Genomic DNA, 19,928 nt, shown 5'->3' with positions numbered 1-19,928 from the left:
TATTCCGGGTATTTTCCTTCAAAATAAATGTTAAAACATAAGAAGCGATTAACGAAAATTGACTTAAGCGAATTATGCTTAAGGCAGGTTAAAATAAATGCAAAGAAAAGGAATAAAAGTTATGATTTCCCGCGAAAATTTTCGGTTTCGTTGAAGTTACGAGCCCACCATGCAAGAACCCGTCAGCGGCTAACCTCATTAGTCTACAGCAAGGGAAGTAAAACTTGACGATGGAAGGTCGAGAAATTTGTCTCAGACTTCGCTATTTTGGGGCATTTTTAGATGACTAAATGGCTAGATCTACGATAAGTGCAGACCTTGAGTTCCATATTCTTCATAACTATCCGTGGTCCAAACTTCCGACGAACATCAAACAGGTAGACACTTGTACGACTTCCGTACATAATCGACTCATGGAGTGAATGGTTGATTCTAAATTTTGATGCATTGATGCTTTAGCTTTGTCCTTCTGCTTGATTTTATCGCTTTGAAAATTTCTTTTCTTTAATAATAACGTCCGTATACTTGTTTGGCTTTTTGTTTCCCTTAGTCGTTGTTTAACAGCCAGAAAGAGTGGGAAAAATGTGTCTTCGATTACAGTGTCCGGAATCAACTGAGATATCGTGGAAATATAGGTGAGTGTGTAAAAAGAATTTTACTTAAAAACTCATACCGTGCGTTCTTTTTAATTTCCTTATAAATTTCGAAAACGAAACACATATTATTATAATTTGTATCCGTTGGGTTGACAATATTTGGCCCTGTATAAATAAGATACTCGGTTAAAATGCTTTTAATTTAATAATCTCACGTGAAGACGGAATCATGTTTCATCAGGTTTATAATATTATGTTAATGTAAGCTATAAAACGCTAAATTATTTATCGTATGCATTGTTAAAGCATCAAGGTGTGAATGATCAGGTTAAAAGTTAACAAGTGATGGTCATCTAGGTGTCAAATGTTCAAATCTATTTTTTGTGCTTATAAATAGGGTTTTGTATTAAAACAAAACAAAAAGCCAAGTTTTGTTAACAAATACACACTAACAGTGCCACCAAATTATTTATTTTCCCTATCCTATGGAGTTTTCAGTCAATTGCCTCAAAGACACTTTGGACCAGTGCCAACTGTGGTCAACTTTTTTTTCACCAAGGACTAAGAAAGTGAAAGTGAACAGTCTTTTTCTAAAGATAAGGAAGAAATTGATCCATTAATGGAAATTTGATTTTATTCGTCTTTCAATCAATGTTCCATTCTTGAAATGAACTGTTCAATATTCATATAGCAACTTGATTCAAAAGTTGAATGCTGATTTGGTTTCATTCCTAGATGCATGTCACAGACTTAAATGTCCCACAGGGTGTTTTTCTTTGTTTTGTTGATCAATTTCTTTCAGTTCTCGACAGTTCAATCCTCTCATAATAACACCAAAAACACAGGGTAAGCAGTTTGGTACACGCAGAAACAGTTAAAAAATCATGAAAGGTGCCAGTAATGAAAAACAAACGAAAAAGAAATGGTCATTGATCCACTTTTTATTTTGTTTACACTTGCTTTCAGTGTTACGTGCATAGCAGCTTTCTATCGATGTCCATCTTTCGACGTGCTTAACAAACAAGACGGATCGAAATCTGCCAATCACAGTCCACTAGCATGACCTTCTGAACTTGTGGGCTTATATGCATGAAACCAACACTGGCATGCATTGGTTTTGATTGGCTCATTTCTAACAGCACGTTAAAGGATGATGTCAAAAGACAATGTCGAAAGATGGATGTAGAAAGATAGCTTTGCACCTAACACTGAAAACGGATGTAAATGAGGACACTTCTTGATCCTAGTTTTGGAGACAGTTTTCTAATTTCTCGTTACTTAAAGGGGGAATGTAATATATTATATTTCTATTTCATCAGTGCGACAAGTGAGAAGAGATGAAAGAAAGTACTATGAAGACTTACTGCAGTACAGTAAACAACATCTCATGGTGAGAATGATAATTACATGTAGTAAATTATCATTTATTTAAAGAATAATACTGTTGCTTGCATCTAAAAGAGAACTAATGTACTACCAAAACATGATCTATTTGGATATTCATTAAACATGGCATGATTGTTCATCAAAGGTTTGAAGTTTGGCAGACCGTATTAGCAACTTTCGCACTGAAAGTTAAACTCATACCGGTTTTGAAATGGCGGAAAGATTGGATATAGAAGTCTTTCAAGAAATTGATCCTTATCTGTGTCGATATGCATACGCAGGCTCACTTGAATCACTTCTAGTATAAAGTTTCGCCCGTACTCAGTGTTAATGGTGAGCATTTTGAGTGCGAAAGTATACATTACTGTCTGCCTTACTTCAAACATTTGACGACCAATCATGCCATTTTAATACCCAATTACGGGTAGATCATGTTTCGGCAGCACGTGTTCAGGCTTAGATGCAAGCAACGGTAGTAACAAGCAGGGATTAAAAAGAGTGTAGACTGAAACAAGAAAACAAAATTGTTAAATGACATATGGTAGTTTCCTAGTATTAGAAAAAGATTGACAAAAACATAGCAAGTTGCAGGTTCTGTTTCACTGGAATGACCTTAAAATTAATGTTCTTTGTAGCCCTTATTAAATTAAATGTCAGCATTTTATTTTTTACTCCACAGCTTTTTCCATACCACCTGTCGGATGTGATAGTCAAGGGCTTGAGGATCACTCCGTTCTCTTACTACTGTAGCATCATGGAAAGCATTATGTCAAATGAGAGGAGTTATGACTCACTGCCAAACTTCACTGCAGCTGATTGTGAGTGTTAACCCTATTAGCCTCAATATCCACATACAAATTCTCCTGTCTCGTCTCCATACATTTTCTTATAGCATTGTTGGGAGAATATGTTAAAAGTTCAAAGCAATTTCCCTAGTTTGATGATTATTTTATTAATTCTCATAACATCTTCTCTTGGTTTAGTATTTATATTGTGAGGAGAAATGTGATGTTGGTCACTGTTGGATCTTAAAGGGTTAAGACGTGTTGTAGTAGAAACTGAATTTAAGGTGAAAATGATTTCAAACTTATTTGCAGATTTGTCACTGTAGTCCTTTGAGAGGCTTGATGTAGGTTTTTTAGCCTTGGGGGTGCAGATATTTTATCAGTATAATTTATAAAAAATATTTTTTTTATTAAATATGCAGGTCTACGGCTGTTGGCAATTGGTAGAAATCAGTATATTGAACTGATGAACCAGTGTCGATCATCCAAGGTAAGCAACTGATTACACCAAATAAATTTACCGGTAGGTTTTTCTGAAAATTTACTTTAAATTAACCAATACTAAAGAGCATTGATTTGTGTTTCATGGGAACAAACATACTTCCTGATAGTCCCCATCATTTGGCAAGTACTGTTCTTTAAAAAAATCCTCCCGTTGTTAGGCTTTTTACTTTGGATTGATTAGTTCAGCTTTCATTCAAATCAACACACGGCATCTAATTCTACACCAAAACTCTTCCATTTAAATCTGGACTTCCATGCGAACTGGACATCTATTCAAAACTGCACTTCCACTTAAAACTGCCAAAACTGGACTTCCACGCAAAACTGCACTTCCACACAAAACTGCACTTCCATTCAAAAATGGACTGCCATCAAGACTGTCAAAACTGGAATTCCACTCAAAACTGCACTTCCACACAAAATTAATATTATCAACTTACAGTGAATTGCCATGATGAATGTACCACCAAATTTTCAGAACTAGCATTAAAATAATTGTTCAATAAGGAGAACTAGTATGTAGAGCTTGGTGCTGAAAGGGTAAAGATATGTTTGTTTGTTGAGAAACGTTTGTTTGTTGAGTTTGTTTTTTGTTGACAGTAACCATGTTTTGTTTCAGAAATTCTTCAGAAAGAAGCCTGTAAGAGATCTACTGCCCACCAAACCTGCAATGTTGAAGGTTTTGGAACCTTGGTGGATTGTGCAGATTGGCTATGTAACAGAGGATGATATCAGGGTAAGGTGCAAGGGAAGGAGAAAATGGGTGCTAGAGAGGATGTAAATGCTGTTAATGATAATGCTTAGCAAAACTCAGAGTCACTTGATGCTGTAGAAACCTAGAGCCATACTAAATTTTTGCACATACAGCAAATTAAAGCTATTAAGCCCAGGGAGGGGGTGGGGCTTATTTTTTTAGGAGCATTTGAGTGAGGGGGAAGGGGAGTTATTAGAGATGTGGGGCTCATTTCAATTTTGTTAGGACATTTAAAAAAGAAATATAGTGTTGACAACTCTCTTGAAACTGATGATTTGTGATAATCTTTATTTACTAGATGTGTTCAAATGCCGAGCATCAGGCTATTGATTCCGTTATTGACAAAGGCCCTGTACGAGCTGGGGTGATGGACCTGAAAGTTGTGCAAGGTAAAAGGAACTTGTCAGTTGAGCAATTTTCATTAATGTCTGTTAAACTCATCAACAATAGATGAGCTTGGGGAAGGTGCCTGGAAAGATAGTGGACCCTCGAGCACAAAAGCCGAACGCGTAGGGTAACCATGACAACCCAACCAGGCACCGTCACACTGCATACACAGTGGAACCATGATACTTATCTCATACTTACCAGAGAGGGAGGGAGGGCAGGGAGAAGTCGCCAAACACAGTCGAACTGCAAAAGTGCACGTGAAAATGAGCTGACCTCAGAAGCCGAGCTGTAAAACCACGCGACCCCCAGCAGACCCCCCTCCCACTACGCATGACCAAAACATGGGTAGGCTGCTGACCAGCATTGTTTCGCGTTTAGCTTAAATTACATTTAACCACATCTTATTTCACAACTAAGGTAGTTAGAAGGCCAATAATTAAAATCAACCACTCAGATTGCTCCATTTACCAGTCCAATATTTTGGACCCCAGGTATTGTCCCACATGATCCACCAGGAATTTTTGCATTGTAGTGGCATACAAAAGTTAAAAAAATAAACTTTAACTGCATGACGAACCCTCTCATACTTTATATTAGTTTGTTAGAGTGATTTCAGTTAACCCGTGAAACCCGAACATTTTTAGTTATTACACTTTTAGATACTATTAGACACTAATTCCATTGTTTTCTTCTGTTTACTTTTGACTATTGCATACAAACTGGTAGATATTGTTTCGCAGGTCAAATGAAATCACTCTAACAACATTAGGTAATTATTTCCTAACTGACACCCTGTGGATCATTGGGAAGAATATGTCAAGTCTTTTCATCTGTTCCACTTTTCACTTAGTATACACAGTCAACTCCCACCTTGCGGACACCTCCCTATTACAGCAGGGCTCGAGACTAACTTTTTTGCTAACTAGCCAAGTGGCTAGTGACAGCTTTGATTTCACTAGCCAAAACTGATTTTCTACTAGCCACAATTTTTAAGCATAGTTCTCCTTTTAAGGGGGAGGGTGAAAAAATGTGCGATAATGTTGAAACCTTTAACCGTAAAATGTTCCTTAAATCTTCACGTTTTTTTTCCCTTAAAAAATTGGGCTTTGACGAGTTTGTTCTTTACTATAAAAATTGTACAGTCATGTACATGCGTTTTTGTCAACTAGAATTTTGTTTAAAGGTTCACATTCTATAATGTCAACAGTCTACTTGTTAGTTATATTCTCTGAAAGACAATTTTAATAAATGCGGTTTCTTGCCACTAATGCCTGATTTTTTCACTAGCCATTTCGGCTAGTGAAAGGCCAAAACCTACTAGCCAAAACTGCATTTTTACTGGCCTTTGGCTAGTTGGCTACCGTTAGTCTCGAGCCCTATACAGACACCCCGTTATTACAGACAGGAGTTGAAGTCCCGGTGAATAAGTACTACTGAAAATAACTCCTGCGACTACAGACTTTCTTTATTGCGGACACCAAAATTGCGGTCCCAAGGGTGTCCGCTATAGTGGGAGCTCAGTTGTGTAAGGAATCTCTTATTGACCAAGCTTTCTTGGGACAATATTGGGAAAATAATGGCCTTCTGTCTTTTCTGTATGGACCTCACTTTGCCCTGTATTATTGAGACACTCATGTATTGTGTGTTCTTTGCTGTTTATCTTAGAATTTATTATGTAAACCTTTTTTTGATAGGTTTATACACAAAGGGTCTTATCTACATAGATGTCCCAATTGCTGACGATGACTACATAGTTGGTAAGAGATTATGTAGTTAGAAATACACTTACAGGGAAATTTATGTCCAATAATTTATTGTCAGGAACACTAAGACAATAAATTATTATAATTGTGACATTACTGTTGTCATTGTGGAGTTATTTGATCAGTAATAGAGGAGCTCCCATGCTTGCTGAAGATGCGTGTGAGTGGAGCCCCACACTTAAGAATCATCAAGCTAAAAAACTTTGCTAGTAGCATGATTGTCTGTCTGTCCACCAATTATTAATGTGTGCGTGCTAATCATGTGAGAAGTTACCGGTATGCTTAGTAAGGATGTGCAATGCAATAACACAAGAAATAACCTTAAGTTCCCATTTATGAACTGAGTATGTTAATCGTCAGGTAAATGTCTCTCTTTCCTTGCCAGTACATTGTCACCCAGTCACGTGATGTAAGTATAGAAAATCATCAACTAGGGATATTCATATGTACCTTAAAATCCTCAGAACCAACAAAGAGAGAAATGTATTATCATCTTTACACCTGCTTTCAGTGTTACATGCGTGGCGGCTTTCTATCAACATCCATCTTATGACGTGCCAAACAAACAAGATGGATCAAAATCTCTCAATTGCAGCCCACTAGCATAACCTTTTAAACTTGTAGGCTCATTTGCATGAAGCCAACACCAGTATAGTTTGTTTTGATTGGCTTATTTCAAACAGCACATTGCAAGATGATGTTGAAAGATGCAAGTAGAAAGATAGCTATGCACTTCAGTAACACACTGAACATTCATTATTGCTTTTCTTCCTTTGCAGTTCCCCCTTTAGAGAATTTTGTAATGAACAGAGTATTGGGTGATTATTTTGAAGTTCTGATGTACAAGATATTTGTTTCAATAGATGAGCACACTAACATAGCAGAGGTTTGTTCACTAAAACATTGTGAAGCAGTATCATCTACACCTTAAGGTCGTTAACTAAAAAAAAGTTTAATCAAGATGTAGCATATGAAACTATCATTTTTAAATAGAACTGATTGAAACTACAACGAATCAGCATTTTGAGGTCATAGGTTAAAGGTTGTAAAGAATTTTTTTAAAATTACCGGTATGTGCCCTTGTGAGGCGCAGTGGCCTAATGGTTAGCATGCTGGGCTCTGGATTGAGCAGTTCGGGTTCGAGCCTTGGCTGGGGTCACTGTTTTGTGTTCTTGGGCAAGACACTTTACTCTCACAGTGCCCCTCTCCACCTAGGTGTATAAATGGATAACGGCGACTTTAATGCTGGGGGTAACGCTGCAATGGACTAGCATCCCATCTAGGGGGAGTAGAAACACTTCTAGTCGCTTAATGCCTCTGAAACTGGGATAAGCTCCAGCTTGATGGGCCACTAGGCTTGAACACAGACTTTGCCTTACCTAACATTTTGTGCTGTTATAGTTTTAAATGCATATCAGGAAGAAACAAAGCCATTGGTGTGGAGGGGGTGTTGGTCATATTTTCCTTTTGATTGCATGCTGGTGGTATTTTTTTCTTGAAGAATAACAAAACTGATAGCATTGATTTAGAGATTTTAGTTCACTAAAAGTAATGTTATTTCTTTTATTTGTTTCACTTTGCAGTTAGCAAATGTTTTACAGATTGATTTACAGTTAGTTAAGGTACGATTTCCCTCCTTGAAATAGATGCTATTATATAGTGATTACTTTTGTGTGATACATTGTTTTACAGTTATTGCATATGTAAACATTTCCAAAACGATGCACATGCTACACAGAATCCCTAGAATGGATTAGTTTCTTGTGAGAAGAGTTTTTAACTTGCGGCATTTTAAAACTTGACTTTTGCTGCAGAATGCTGTGTCAGTTTATATTCGACTGGGATTCGCGCACAAGAAGGGTGAGGAAATGGATGAGACGAAATTACACCACTCCTGGACAGAGAAAGTCAACAGTGTGGCAATGAAAAGGTAATTTTGATAATATTATTGAAATAATGTGCAAACTTTCTTGTCCCCATAGCCCTTTTTGTTTTTCTAGCATACTTTTCATATTAGCATCTACAGCTTTTAGCTTTAAACTTTTTTACCGTGTTTAAATAAAGTTGTTATTATTAATATTATTATTATAACTGAAACTCGGATTACTTGAACACCCCCGCTAACTCAAACCAACTTCCAACTCCCTTGGATTTTACCCCACTTTCCAGTCATTTTTCTGATTTTTACTCGGATAACTCGAACTATAATTAATTTCCCTTGATCAAAATTTGGGTCAAATTTACCCTGATAACTCAAATTCTTGTTTTTGCAACTCGCCACGGTTGCCCACTGATTAGAGCAACGAAAAGATCCCGTATTTGAAAGCCAGTTTTCACTCTTAATATGATCGTGTAAGAGTTTCTGACGAGTTAAAATCAATTTGTACTGTACTGTGTACTGAAGTGCTGAAAAATCAGTAAATGGTCAATTACATTAACTTGGCAAATTAAATTTTTAATTGACCCCGATAACTCAAAAGCCTGCCAACTCGAACTGTTTTTCGTTTCCCTTCGGAGTTTGAGTTATCAGGGTTCTACTGTATTAGCATATTTTGATTTGTTTTTTTTATGCTAGATATGGAAGCAGAGACAATCTGTTGACCCTTGACCTTAACAATCTCCCTGAGAAGACCAATTCAGTGGCTTCCGCATTGGACACTTCACCAAATGATACTCAAGAAACAAATGGGGAATTGCCCACATCAGGTAGAAATAACATTTAACTCTATCTTACAATGAGAGCAGAGCCTTTGACAGTGGCAGATGGTGCAGTGGTTGTTGTTGGGTCACAATCTCGGCCACAACTGTTGAGACATATACTCTAATTAATCGGGCGGGGCCTGGGCCCGATTCATAATCTGTGTCAGATTTTTTTGTTTTGTCGGTAAATCGATCCAGACCCACGCGGCCCAGCCGGCTCTTCTGTAACAGTCACGCAAGATATAATATTTAATAGCAATCAGCCGATCACTCGCGTTTAACATGAACACTCTGCTCTCTGAAATGTATAATTTTGTTCCATTCCATATTTTACAAGAAGAGAGGGTTGAATATAATCACATAGCGAAAACAAAGACCGCTTGGACATGTCCAAGCTATTTAAAACTACCACTACGTCAGACCCATGTCACGCGATCTCTCACTTGTAGCTATAAATAATCATTCACCTATTTTCTGTTTGAATACTCTGCGCTCTGTTTGTGTGAAATATTTATTGTTGTGTTACTCAAGCGTTTGGCTCGGAGCGAGTACAAGTCGTACAATTTACCCGGAATGTGTTAAATATTGCAAAACGACGACTTATTTTCTGGATATCCCAATTTTTGTTTTGATCGAGTTTACGGTATTTTGAGAATCGAAACGTAAGTTGCAAGCTCAGCAAGAATGTGTCAAAGCACGGGATACACGTCATCGTGCCAGGGGAATTACCAAAAGCTTGTCGAAAGACGCTCAACGGAGAAACACAATGGGATGGCCTTAGTCTACTCTTTATTTTGACGTGATTTGGCTTTCTTTTAAATGAACTGGTTTGGGTTTATTTTATTGAACATTCGGAACAAAATAAATATTTGCATGCGTAAGCAGGCATTTTTCCGGCTAGGCATGTGGTTTTAAAAAGCAAAAGATGATGTGGTAAAGGAAATTCATGTCACGTTCACTCCGTGACTAACGCAAACACGACTTGTGTGTTTCTCAAGTGACTGCTTTTCTAAAGATTTTACTGTGCGGCGCCATGCCTTTAAGCCAAAGCACTGAAAGAGGTCAGGTGGTCAAACATTACCCGCACGATTATAAACTGCTTGTAGTTCTTGTTTTATATCTCGTTAACCAAGGAAACATATTTCAAACCTCTTCTTCCCCTCCCCCCTCCAAGCAAATTTATGTTGTTTATGATGGGTTTTTGTGTACAAACATTTCTAGTAACAAAGAGCCAACATTGGGTTAGGGAAGGGGGCGGGTTGGAAGTGGGGTGCTTACTGGGGCATGATTTTCACATGATTTATAGGTCTTAAAATAAGTAAAACTGAAAGTTTGACAGTGAATAAGCTATAATCTCAACATGTTTTGGCCGCGATTGTAGATATTGAGTTTGTCTAACTTGTTTCCGTTTTTTTTTTCTTACGACAGAAAACTCTTCAGGAGGGAATTCTAAGAGAATTGCTTTTCTATTTGACTCTACACTGACAGCATTTCTTATGATGGGCAACTTGTCACCGGTGAGAAATCTTTCTAGCGGCATTTGCTTTGTTTCTCGTTTGTTTATCATTTTGTTTGCATTGCCGTGATTGACCACTGTGGTTGCTTTCGTGTTTGGAAATCACTCTAGACTAGTAGTAGTCTCCTTCGCAGCCGCTATTTGTTATGTCACGCAACGCTGCGGGGAGCATTGCGTGACATCCTTAATAGCGGCTGCGAAGGAGACTACAACGACTAGTAGAGGAAGTTACACAATCATTTAATCTTTGATATAGGGTTTAAAGAGCCATGCGGTCACAATGTTTGAAGTTGGAAAGCTCACAGATGAATCTTTGGACAGCTTTCTTGGAGAGCTTGAAAAGGCAAGTTTTGAATACAACACTCGTTTAGAAACCTTTCGGACTTCTGTGTTGATAGTAAACAAACTACACGTGTAATTTTGTTACTGTTTATTCACAGGTGGACAGCGTGGCAGAAGGCGAAGCACAAAGATATTTCGACCATGCCATAACACTTAGGGACACGATCTTGTTCTTAAGATACAACAGGAACCTTGGCGTGGAACCTGATCAAGTACCTGCTAAGGGCTTAGGTGAGTGATGCAGCAGAATGATCTTGTTTCTGAGCCTCTTTTTGTAAGATGTAAAAACTCTTGGATACCCACGCATCATAGTAGGGTTAGGGTTAGGGTTCATATTACAGGGGCACCCAACGGGAAAAAAATTACTATAGGTGTCGGAACGCCGTTTTTACGTTATTAGTGTCCTTTTTGTGCAATTTTAAGGCTATTTTTTAAACACTGAGAAAAATGCTAGATGGATAATCAAACTTCAGAAAATTTGAGGGAACGAAATATTGTTACCCGATTATACAAGCCGCTGTTGCCCTTCGAAAGTCATAGCTGGCCTTTTTTCGTACCCAAAACGACATTTTTATCACTCCGAAAACAACAGGCATTACTTTCCCCATATCACGAAAGTTTGAGCTAAAGAAAACACTAGTTTTCTTCTGAACAGTATTCACCGCCGGAAACGGTCTGTTGGATGCCACTGATGATAATTGGACCGAGTGGAATAAAATGAAACACAGGAGAAATCAGAATTTATTGGCTAGAAGTAGTATAACCGGCGATTTATAAGCTGTCTGTTAAAGACGTTTCCATAAGCCCCCTTTATATAAGTTTTGCAATAGCAAGTGTGTAACTAAACGTATTTTTCTATTAGTGAAAGTATTTTGCTTTCTTTGCAGATCTGTTACGGTGTGAAAGTCTTAACAGTTTAGATTCTGCTGCTTGTGGTAGAGTGTTACAGAAAAACTACAGGTAACCGAGGCGACAAAATAACATTTGGATATCATTCAAATGGTAACGCGTTGAATTTGCGTACAGACTTGCGTTGGCTGTCCAAACACTCAAGTTGCAAAAAGCTATTTCAATGCTACTGCGCGCGCTGCAATTTAGTACTTGAAGTTAACATCAAAGTTTGCGTTAACTTGCGTTGGATGGCCAATGTGAAAAACTTGCATTGACTCGTCTGCAAATTTGATTTCAACCCAACTGAATGCAAGTCATCAGAAGCCAAGGCAAGTGCACAGAAAAAATTTGCGTCCGCTTGCGTCTCTGTTTGGCCAGGCCTTTACAATGTAACAACTTAAGGATACAAAAATTAAGAGACCCAACTAATTGTGGCCAAAAAACCTGAAATAACAAACCTGCATCACGGGTAAGGAACAGAAAGAAATTAAATAATTACACAGGTAGAGGTTTGACAATTTTCTACTACGTTGTTTTGAAAAATCGGAAATTACCTGTATGAACGAAAGGCCATCATAAAATAACTGTTTGTCATTGTTGAAGCTCGTAATTAAGAACGATCGCGACAAGAATCGCGACATGAAGCGTTACCTAGTGTATACACGACCACATCAGCTATGCTGTAAATTTATCGTGTCTAAATAAAAGGTATTATTAGCCCAATTTATACAATAGAGATATATTGTCGAGGAACCATCGGCTGATAGTTGCCCCGCGGAACTGATTTGATGGTCTTTTTAAGAACATCAGATTTCCAAGAAGCAACTATCAGACCGACAGTTCTGTGGCTAAAAAAACACTCTATCGTCTTTATTGTTTGCCACTACCACGCACCCATTCAAAACGACCATCTCACCCACATGCATTTTTTTGTCTGTAGGCCCGCTTGTTTACAAAACATTTTCACGAACGAGTACTATTAATCAGGGCATTTTCTCCGACGGGTACAATGGGCTGATAGTGTCTCTTTGCGGATGAACACTATCGCGTCACTTGATCAATTTAAACCAATCAGAATCGGAGAAAATTTAGTGATGAACTAATAACAATTGTCAGTGCTCTTCACTTTTCAGTTTACTAGTATCCATGGCGCCTCTTAGTAACGAGATTCGACCCGTGACGAGCTGTTGCCCGCCGCACTTTGGCCCAGCGGTACCCGAGGTCAACTCAGTGTGGTTTAAACTCTTCATATATGACCACGTGAAAAGTGGTCCGCCTTCACTTCTTTTAGTCAAGGGTACACGGCTGAGATGGTTACCCAAGATGTTCGAGGTAACAGTTGTTATAGAGAAAAAAAAATGTTGCGTTGCTTACTGAAATGATTGGAGCGAAGTCAGTTACTTGAGTTACTTGAGAATAGGCCATTTCCGAGTTACCCTTTGCCTCTGTTTTAAAACGAGTCTACGTGCGAAACCATCATATGAAAATGAGTTTGATTTGCATGAAAATGGACCTGTAGGTGAATTTTATTATCAAATGAATGGTTTCGCACGTAGACTCGTTTTGAAACAGAGACATAGGGTAACTCGGAAATGGCCTATTGCGAAAGCTTTCTTCATTTTCCCAATGGCTCTAGAATGGTTGTCATTCTCTTGTCCCCTCTTTATCCCCTTCCTATCTTTCCTCTCCCTCCCCTCCCCCACGACCAGTTGTATACAAAAAAAATAAAAGGGTTTTTTATAATTTCTCAGCTTTTTAGCGTAGTTGCTGCTGGTTTTGTTAAAGGAGCTACGTCACGGACAACACAAGTTTTTCAAATTTGTCGTTCAAAATTTGTCTTAATTTTTATCAGTCAAAACCATTCTTGGTTATTTTTGCCTTTTTATTACTCCGTCGTTTGTTGTTTTTCTATGTTAGAAAACTATTATTTTGAGGTTTCCTTCAATTTGAAAGGAATCAGAAAAATGACTTACTACACTGTGACATCGCTCCTTTAAGTTGACTTTATTTTCCCAATGTCACGAAAGTGGTTGTCATCCTCCCTTCCCTTATCCTCTTCCTATCCTTCCCTCCCCCCCCCCCCCCTTGACCAGTAACGTACAAAATGGCAACGGGCTCTAAGCATTTCCCAAGTTACTAGCGTAGTCTCTGCTGGTTCTGCGGGGTCCATGGTGAAGAGACACTACCCTAAACCTCTACAACGAAAAGAACATAAGCAACCACTCAGAACCTTTGTAACTTGAAGGCTCTAACAACGTCACTCTCTCTTAAAAAAAACTGCGAGCTTTGTCAATCCCCGTGTACGACGGGATTTTTCAGTTTCCTTTACTTTGATCCTACTGTGATCAAGTGTAAACTGGTTGGACTCGCAGAGTTCAGGCACTAAAGGTAGTTCTTTTCTTTTTATTTTCTTTAGGATTATGAAAGATTGATGATCACAACGTGGGGTCACGATCCAGGAATTGTTCCAGTGTCAAACGTTTTACTGGCGCTAAATGACGCGCTGTCTCATTCTGCGGTTTTGGTTCAGGTGAGTCCACACTGTAAGAGGATATTCAAGATTTGGCGCGGGTTTCCCAACAACCCGAAGCCAAGAGGGGAGAGCACAACGTACGGAGTTATCACTACGACGACAATCAACTGATTTAATAAGTTAATCACAACTCGAAGCAAAACAACTGAAGCTTGCAACCGATGGTTAGCGCCCTGGTTAGCGCGATAAAAACAAAGGCATGCGACTGGTGGTAAGCGCGGGAAAAGCAAATGCATGCAACTGGTGATAAGGGCGGGAAATGCAAACGCTTACATCTGTTTGAAAGCGCGGGAAAAGAAACATTTGCAACAGGTTGTAAGCGCGGGGAAATGGAGTGAGCCAAACTACGATTGGTGTGGGTCATTTACCTGATTGGCCAAAAGTCAGAATTTTCGTTGTGATTGGTTAAAGCGCGTTTTAGAAATGCTACGTGGGGAACCAAATAAATATGTGATTACAACTTTGAAGATGGTTGTTGCTTTTGATCGCTTAGGAAGTGTTTGACGCTCATAATTCATATTAACGTTGTTCCACCCAAATCCATTTGTGTGTTTTCATGTTTTGTCTTTTTACCTTCACCTCTGGTTGAATTTGCTTTAGAAGTGTACTAAATGTACATACGGTGTTTGTTTTTATATGCAGGCTCATGGAGTGCACACTGAGGGTGATGTAGTCTACGTACCTTTTCCGCTGGACTGTAAATACGGTGAGTGGAGGAAAATTGGGAAACTGAAAAGAACACTGGTTTATAGATAGGTTGTTTAAAACTTTTCCGGCTTTCTTGATTAAACATGATTAAATTATAAGTTTTTCGTGCACCTGAATCGAGACAACTTGCCATAAAAAAAGCACTTTTCACAGCCCGGTCCCTTTACGTAACTGTTTTTCAAAGTTTACTTCGAAATATCGTTATTTTACTCTTTCGGATAAGCTTCGGTATTCCTCGGAAATGTTCGGTGCCGTCTAATTATCGATTAACTCTCGACAGGCGAGCCGTTCTCCGAAGACAACATGGAAGCACACCCCGCCATTCAGCAGCTCTCGAAATGTCTCGACCTCGAACATACATGTGGATTCATCTCGATGTTAAAGCCTTCGGTCAGCAAACAAGCTGCGAACGCACGCCGAAGGACCATTTCGGCAAACTTCGGGATGCCTTCGCCCGCTATAAATGATCCTCGGTCGCTGTCGCCGCTTATCGTCATCAACGACGTAGACAGTAGTCAGGACTCGGCGAGCGACGATCAAAATGAGGAGGACGGAGTGGATCCGATGTCTTGTAATTCTGTTGATGATATGGTGATGGTTGGTAAAGACAAGAAGAAGGAGAATGAAGAAAAAAGAAATGCTGACAAATGGCTGCCGTTAGACTTGTGCTATGGTCTGCCTTTATTTGATGGAGACTTATGTAAACAGGTGTATCAAAAGGTACGGCACACCCCCCCTATCAAAAACGAAAGAAATAAATGGAGGTAGTATATGCTGTTTGGGCGGTCAGTGATCATAGCAAAAATTAAAGGGACTATGTCACGGATTTAACCAGATTTTTGAACAGCCAAAATTTATATTTGTGTCGCAGGAAACCTATAAATAATTGTCCCTTTTAATATAAAATTGCTATATCAGAGCACTGAAACTGTTAACCAGCATCTTTGCCTGCGGATGGTTTGGATGGAAACGGATTGCAACTTGGAAAAGTTAGGCTAACGTTTTCAAGTACCCGAGTGCATTGTTGAGGTATTTAAGCACCGGAGAATTTTTAAGAACACAAGAGAAGTGCATAGAGAAGCGCGAGGCGCTAGTATTTGAAATAGTGCAATGTTTAGTTTGTAGAGCAAGGTATTTAGGTCATAACATCATTTTTGGACAACAACATTTACGAATTCGATGCTAGTGGTTTTTTGAAGTGGTTTTTTTGACAAAATGTACAAACTTCTCGATACCTTTTGACCACTTGACAACTCTTGCATTGTTTGGTTTCATGTTGTATGTTGTACAAGCACTTAGCTTAAAGTTTCTGTTTTGAACATTTTTTCTGCAGATCTCTTCCAAAGGATTGTGTCATGACGACAGGTATTTTTTTTGCCAACCTTCGATCTGTAACTCAATATAAGATGAAGGAACTGTCATTGATCTTTGATTTTTCTTTTTTATTCCATTCACAGTTTAACTTCACTTGTGCACTCCAGCCGTAAACTTACTCTGAGGCTACTGGATTTTATATCTAAGCATCAGGTATTATTTTTTCTGCCTTGCTATTTTCCCATAATAAATTGCCTCCCTTTCTCCTCGTGAATTTTCAAACTTAACACCCAAGCTAACGAGTCCTTTTTCGTTGCAAATTCCGTGTGAGCCCGCGATTTTCGTCATAGGTGTTACTAAGCAACATGACATCATTCTTTCGGCGTGCTTGCGTATGCACGCGCAAGTTTTGATTGGACAATAAGAAATGGAATGAAAAAGCACGCGAGACTGCAAATAGGCCGACCCAGGCTCTTTGACAATAGGAGATGAGCACAAAGATAAACGGATCTGGAATCTGTCATTTGAAACTTTTTAAATTTGGAGTTACCGTATTTGTCATTCTTGTCCCCAGCAGGGGATTCATTATGGTTGGAAGCAGGTGGGCATCAGGGTTTTGCACCTATAAAAGTATCAGTAAGACCCTACCCTCTTTGGTAAACTGAAGTCAGTTCAGAATTTAAAACAGCCGGGCAAAGTCGTACTCACAGCCAGTCAATTTGCCTGGTGGCTGGCCCTTAGTGAAACCCCTGCCCCAGAGCTGCTTGTCCCTCTTAGCCGGCAGAACCTGGGGCACGAGGAACAAGTGGCTCTGGGACACATGATTTGATTGGCTAGATCTTTAACAAGCGAAATTTGAATTTGGCAGATCAAATCAACCGTTTTTAAATCCTTTTGTTGTAAGGGATTTTACTACGAATCATTTGATTGGCTAGATTTAAATTCTCTTGAGGCTAAGAGGGACAAGCGGCTCTAGGACAAGAATGGCTATTGGTGAAACAATAATTCTTGACTGAAAACCATTTTGTTTCATTTGACTGTCATCTCTTCGCAGGATGGCTCGCTCATTCAGGAATCAACCAGTGATTTGAACTCGTTCTCCCCACAAGGCCTTGGTTCCTCGGCATCAGTTATCCCTTATCCAACACGCAACCTCTCCTTTTACAACGGCGAGCTCGGGGTCTGGGACGGCAGGTGACAAAGACTTCCGTTGAGACGTAATCAATATTATTAAATCACTATTACTATTGAATTTTGTACGATATAGTGAAGTTCAGGACGAATATTCAGAAAAGGAGCAACGTTAAGGTTCAACCCTTGATTAAAACTGGCCTTTTAGATCTAATATTGATTAGAGTATCTACACAGATTCTAGCCCTTTGCAGAGAACGGTCACGTGGTGCAAAATCCGCCATGCTGGAGGGCAAGCTCCGCCCTATGAAATTCAGAACAAAGGAAAGTCAAGCATGAATGATTGAAGTCCCTAGCTGCAAAGGGTACATTGGTATACATCAGTTTGTGGTTTCTATGGCCATTTTTTTAAAGTTGCTTAATAGATGATACGAATATATTGGGGCCGTTTTAATAAGAATATTTCAGTTCGCCGCGGCATCTTTATCAAGTGTTAGTCTTTGGTAACCTGTCATTTGCGGTGCGTTTAGCAGGGCACGAAATTAACTTTTTTTCCAGTAGCCACATGGCTCCTAAATGTTTTAAAGTGGTAGCCAATTCCGAACAGTTGGTTGCTAGTCTTTTTTATAAAACAAACAAAGCATTTTCACGCAGTTATTTCACTAGTAAGACACTTTGGGGCTCTAAATTTAATTCTATCAGTATATTTTGATCTTCGGTGCACTCGAGTTTTATTTCAGCCGTTTACCAGGCTTCAGGTCCGTAATCAGAAATTGTTTCATATATCATAGCGTTGAGTATATCACAAGGATGTGGAACTGGAAATTTAAGCAGCATTGGCTTCTGTATTAGGAGAAATTTTGTGCCCTGTTTAGGTTTTTTTTTTATTCAAGCAGTGTTATTTCAAGTTTTAAACATCAGCTCTTACGGCTTTTGGATTAGTACCTGGCTTCATCTTTGTCTAAAAAAATATTTATGTGGGCATAATTCCTTCTTTACGCCTTAAGTTGAAAAACAAGAGAGCCTTTGACAGTCTGTTCTAAAATAAGAATATAACATTAACGTGTCGTATTGATGTTTACCCATTATGATGTACCGTCATTATATAGCCGTCGGTAATGCCGTCTCAAAATCAAATTTTGTTTAAAGTGTAGCTGTCTCAAGGCACACGTGAATTTTCCACTCGTGTTCGCTTGTTCTTTGAGCACACACGGCCATAACGAAGAACTCTTAGTAGTCACAATAACGAGGCGACCGTAAGGCGAGGTTCCATTGTAGTGCCAAGTCACTTGAGGAAAATGTCTTCGTATATCAACTACAATATACTTACAGTCAACTCTCGCCTTGCGGACACCCCGCTATTGCGAACACTTACTATTACGGACAAAATCCAGATCCCCGGCGAAAGAGGTTTGACTGGTAATGACTCCCGCTATTACGGCCTCCCGCTATAACGGACACTAAACGACGCCCCGAGCGTGTCCGCTATAACGAGAGTTAACTGTATACCGTAAAATTCCGATATCAAGCTCCCCCCCCCAGTAATTAGTCTTCCCAAAAATAAGCCCTCTCATCAAATTGAAGAATAATCCCCCTTTCCTTCCTTACCCCCCCTCCCCCCCCCAAAAAAAAAATATAGCCCATGTGCTTTTATTTATGTTTAGCCTTGAAAAAGAGATCTAACTTCTTTCCATTAAAAGCATGCATTGGAGAGGCTCCCTTGTATTTTATGTCATTACATTATGAACAGAGACCTGTGATGTTTGTTTAACGCCTATAGAACTTGTTTTTGTGTTTCATGTTGCTAAGTCTAAAGAGTTTTATTACGCTATATTCTTTTACGCACCTCAAATTTTTCAGTCGCAGCATCCATTCCAAATATATACCCAAATATTTTTGAAACGCAAAATTTCTTCCAATAATTAGCTCTAAAGCGGCCTTCACACGACAAACTAAGTTTGGCAAACTCATGTTGGCAAACTCAAGTTGGTGTGTGTGAACGACACAACAACAGTTGGCAAACTGTTGGCGAGAATAGAGACAAGTTCTATTTTGCCGCCAACAGTTGGCCAACTTGTTTGCCGTTGCTGCGTCATTCACACACACACCAACTCGAGTTGGCCAATAGTTTGTCGTGTGAAGGCCGCTTAACTCTACCTCCGAAAATAAGCCCACCAAGAAAACCTTCTAAAAAATAAGCCTGGGGAATATTATTGGAACTTTGCGGTATAACAGTCACAGCAAACACTTATCTTTACTTACGGGGAAGATTTTTCGAAATAAAATAAAACATTATTATATAAACGCGGTTATAACAAATGAAAATTCGTGTAAATATTCTAGTAATTTATTTTTACGCTCTACAACAAATATACGATTTTGAACTTAGAGGTTGTATTCAGTTTAAACAAATTAAATAAAATTGTTGGATTTATTGTATTTAATCAGTGACTCTTTCCTTTATATTTTTGTGTCATTTTTTGTGTAACTTCTTGACATTTGCAAAATATTACTCTTTATAAAAAGATACTTTCTCCTCATGGTTTGTGTTCAGTATAGCTTATACTTTTCGTTCTGTTGAGAAATTCATTTGCAATATTTAAAATAGTCAAAAA

At 38.8% G+C, this 19,928-nt stretch overlaps 1 protein-coding gene across 1 annotated transcript; it reads left to right on the top strand.

The window, feature by feature from the left end:
• Positions 1–180: 180 nt before the first annotated feature.
• LOC144645105 (protein FAM91A1-like) lies at positions 181–19,831 on the top strand. Its single transcript, XM_078504584.1, has 23 exons — positions 181–377; positions 551–635; positions 1,916–1,986; positions 2,662–2,800; positions 3,190–3,257; positions 3,891–4,007; positions 4,324–4,414; positions 6,110–6,172; positions 6,958–7,064; positions 7,762–7,800; positions 7,993–8,108; positions 8,754–8,884; positions 10,307–10,395; positions 10,651–10,737; positions 10,835–10,967; positions 11,624–11,696; positions 12,761–12,959; positions 14,044–14,157; positions 14,803–14,866; positions 15,149–15,588; positions 16,202–16,233; positions 16,326–16,395; positions 17,237–19,831. The coding sequence occupies exons 1-23, from the start codon at positions 291–293 to the stop codon at positions 17,378–17,380; spliced, it is 2,559 nt and encodes an 852-aa protein (XP_078360710.1). The 5' UTR covers positions 181–290; the 3' UTR covers positions 17,381–19,831.
• The last annotated feature ends 97 nt before the right edge of the window (positions 19,832–19,928 follow it).

The sequence above is a fragment of the Oculina patagonica genome, chromosome 3 (assembly GCF_052425735.1).
Source record: "Oculina patagonica isolate OP01 chromosome 3, crgOcupat, whole genome shotgun sequence".
NCBI lineage: Eukaryota > Metazoa > Cnidaria > Anthozoa > Scleractinia > Oculinidae > Oculina > Oculina patagonica.
Note: the sequence above shows the minus strand (reverse complement) of the source record. Positions and strands in the feature narration are given on the sequence as shown.

Excerpts from the sequence above, each read along its gene's own strand:
- LOC144645105 (XM_078504584.1), top strand. The coding sequence starts at position 291 with ATGGCTAGATCTACGATAAGTGCAGACCTTGAGTTCCATATTCTTCAT. Across the intron at positions 12,960-14,043 it reads GGTTACCCAAGATGTTCGAG|GATTATGAAAGATTGATGAT; the intron begins GTAACAGTTGTT and ends TATTTTCTTTAG. Across the intron at positions 14,867-15,148 it reads TCCGCTGGACTGTAAATACG|GCGAGCCGTTCTCCGAAGAC; the intron begins GTGAGTGGAGGA and ends AACTCTCGACAG.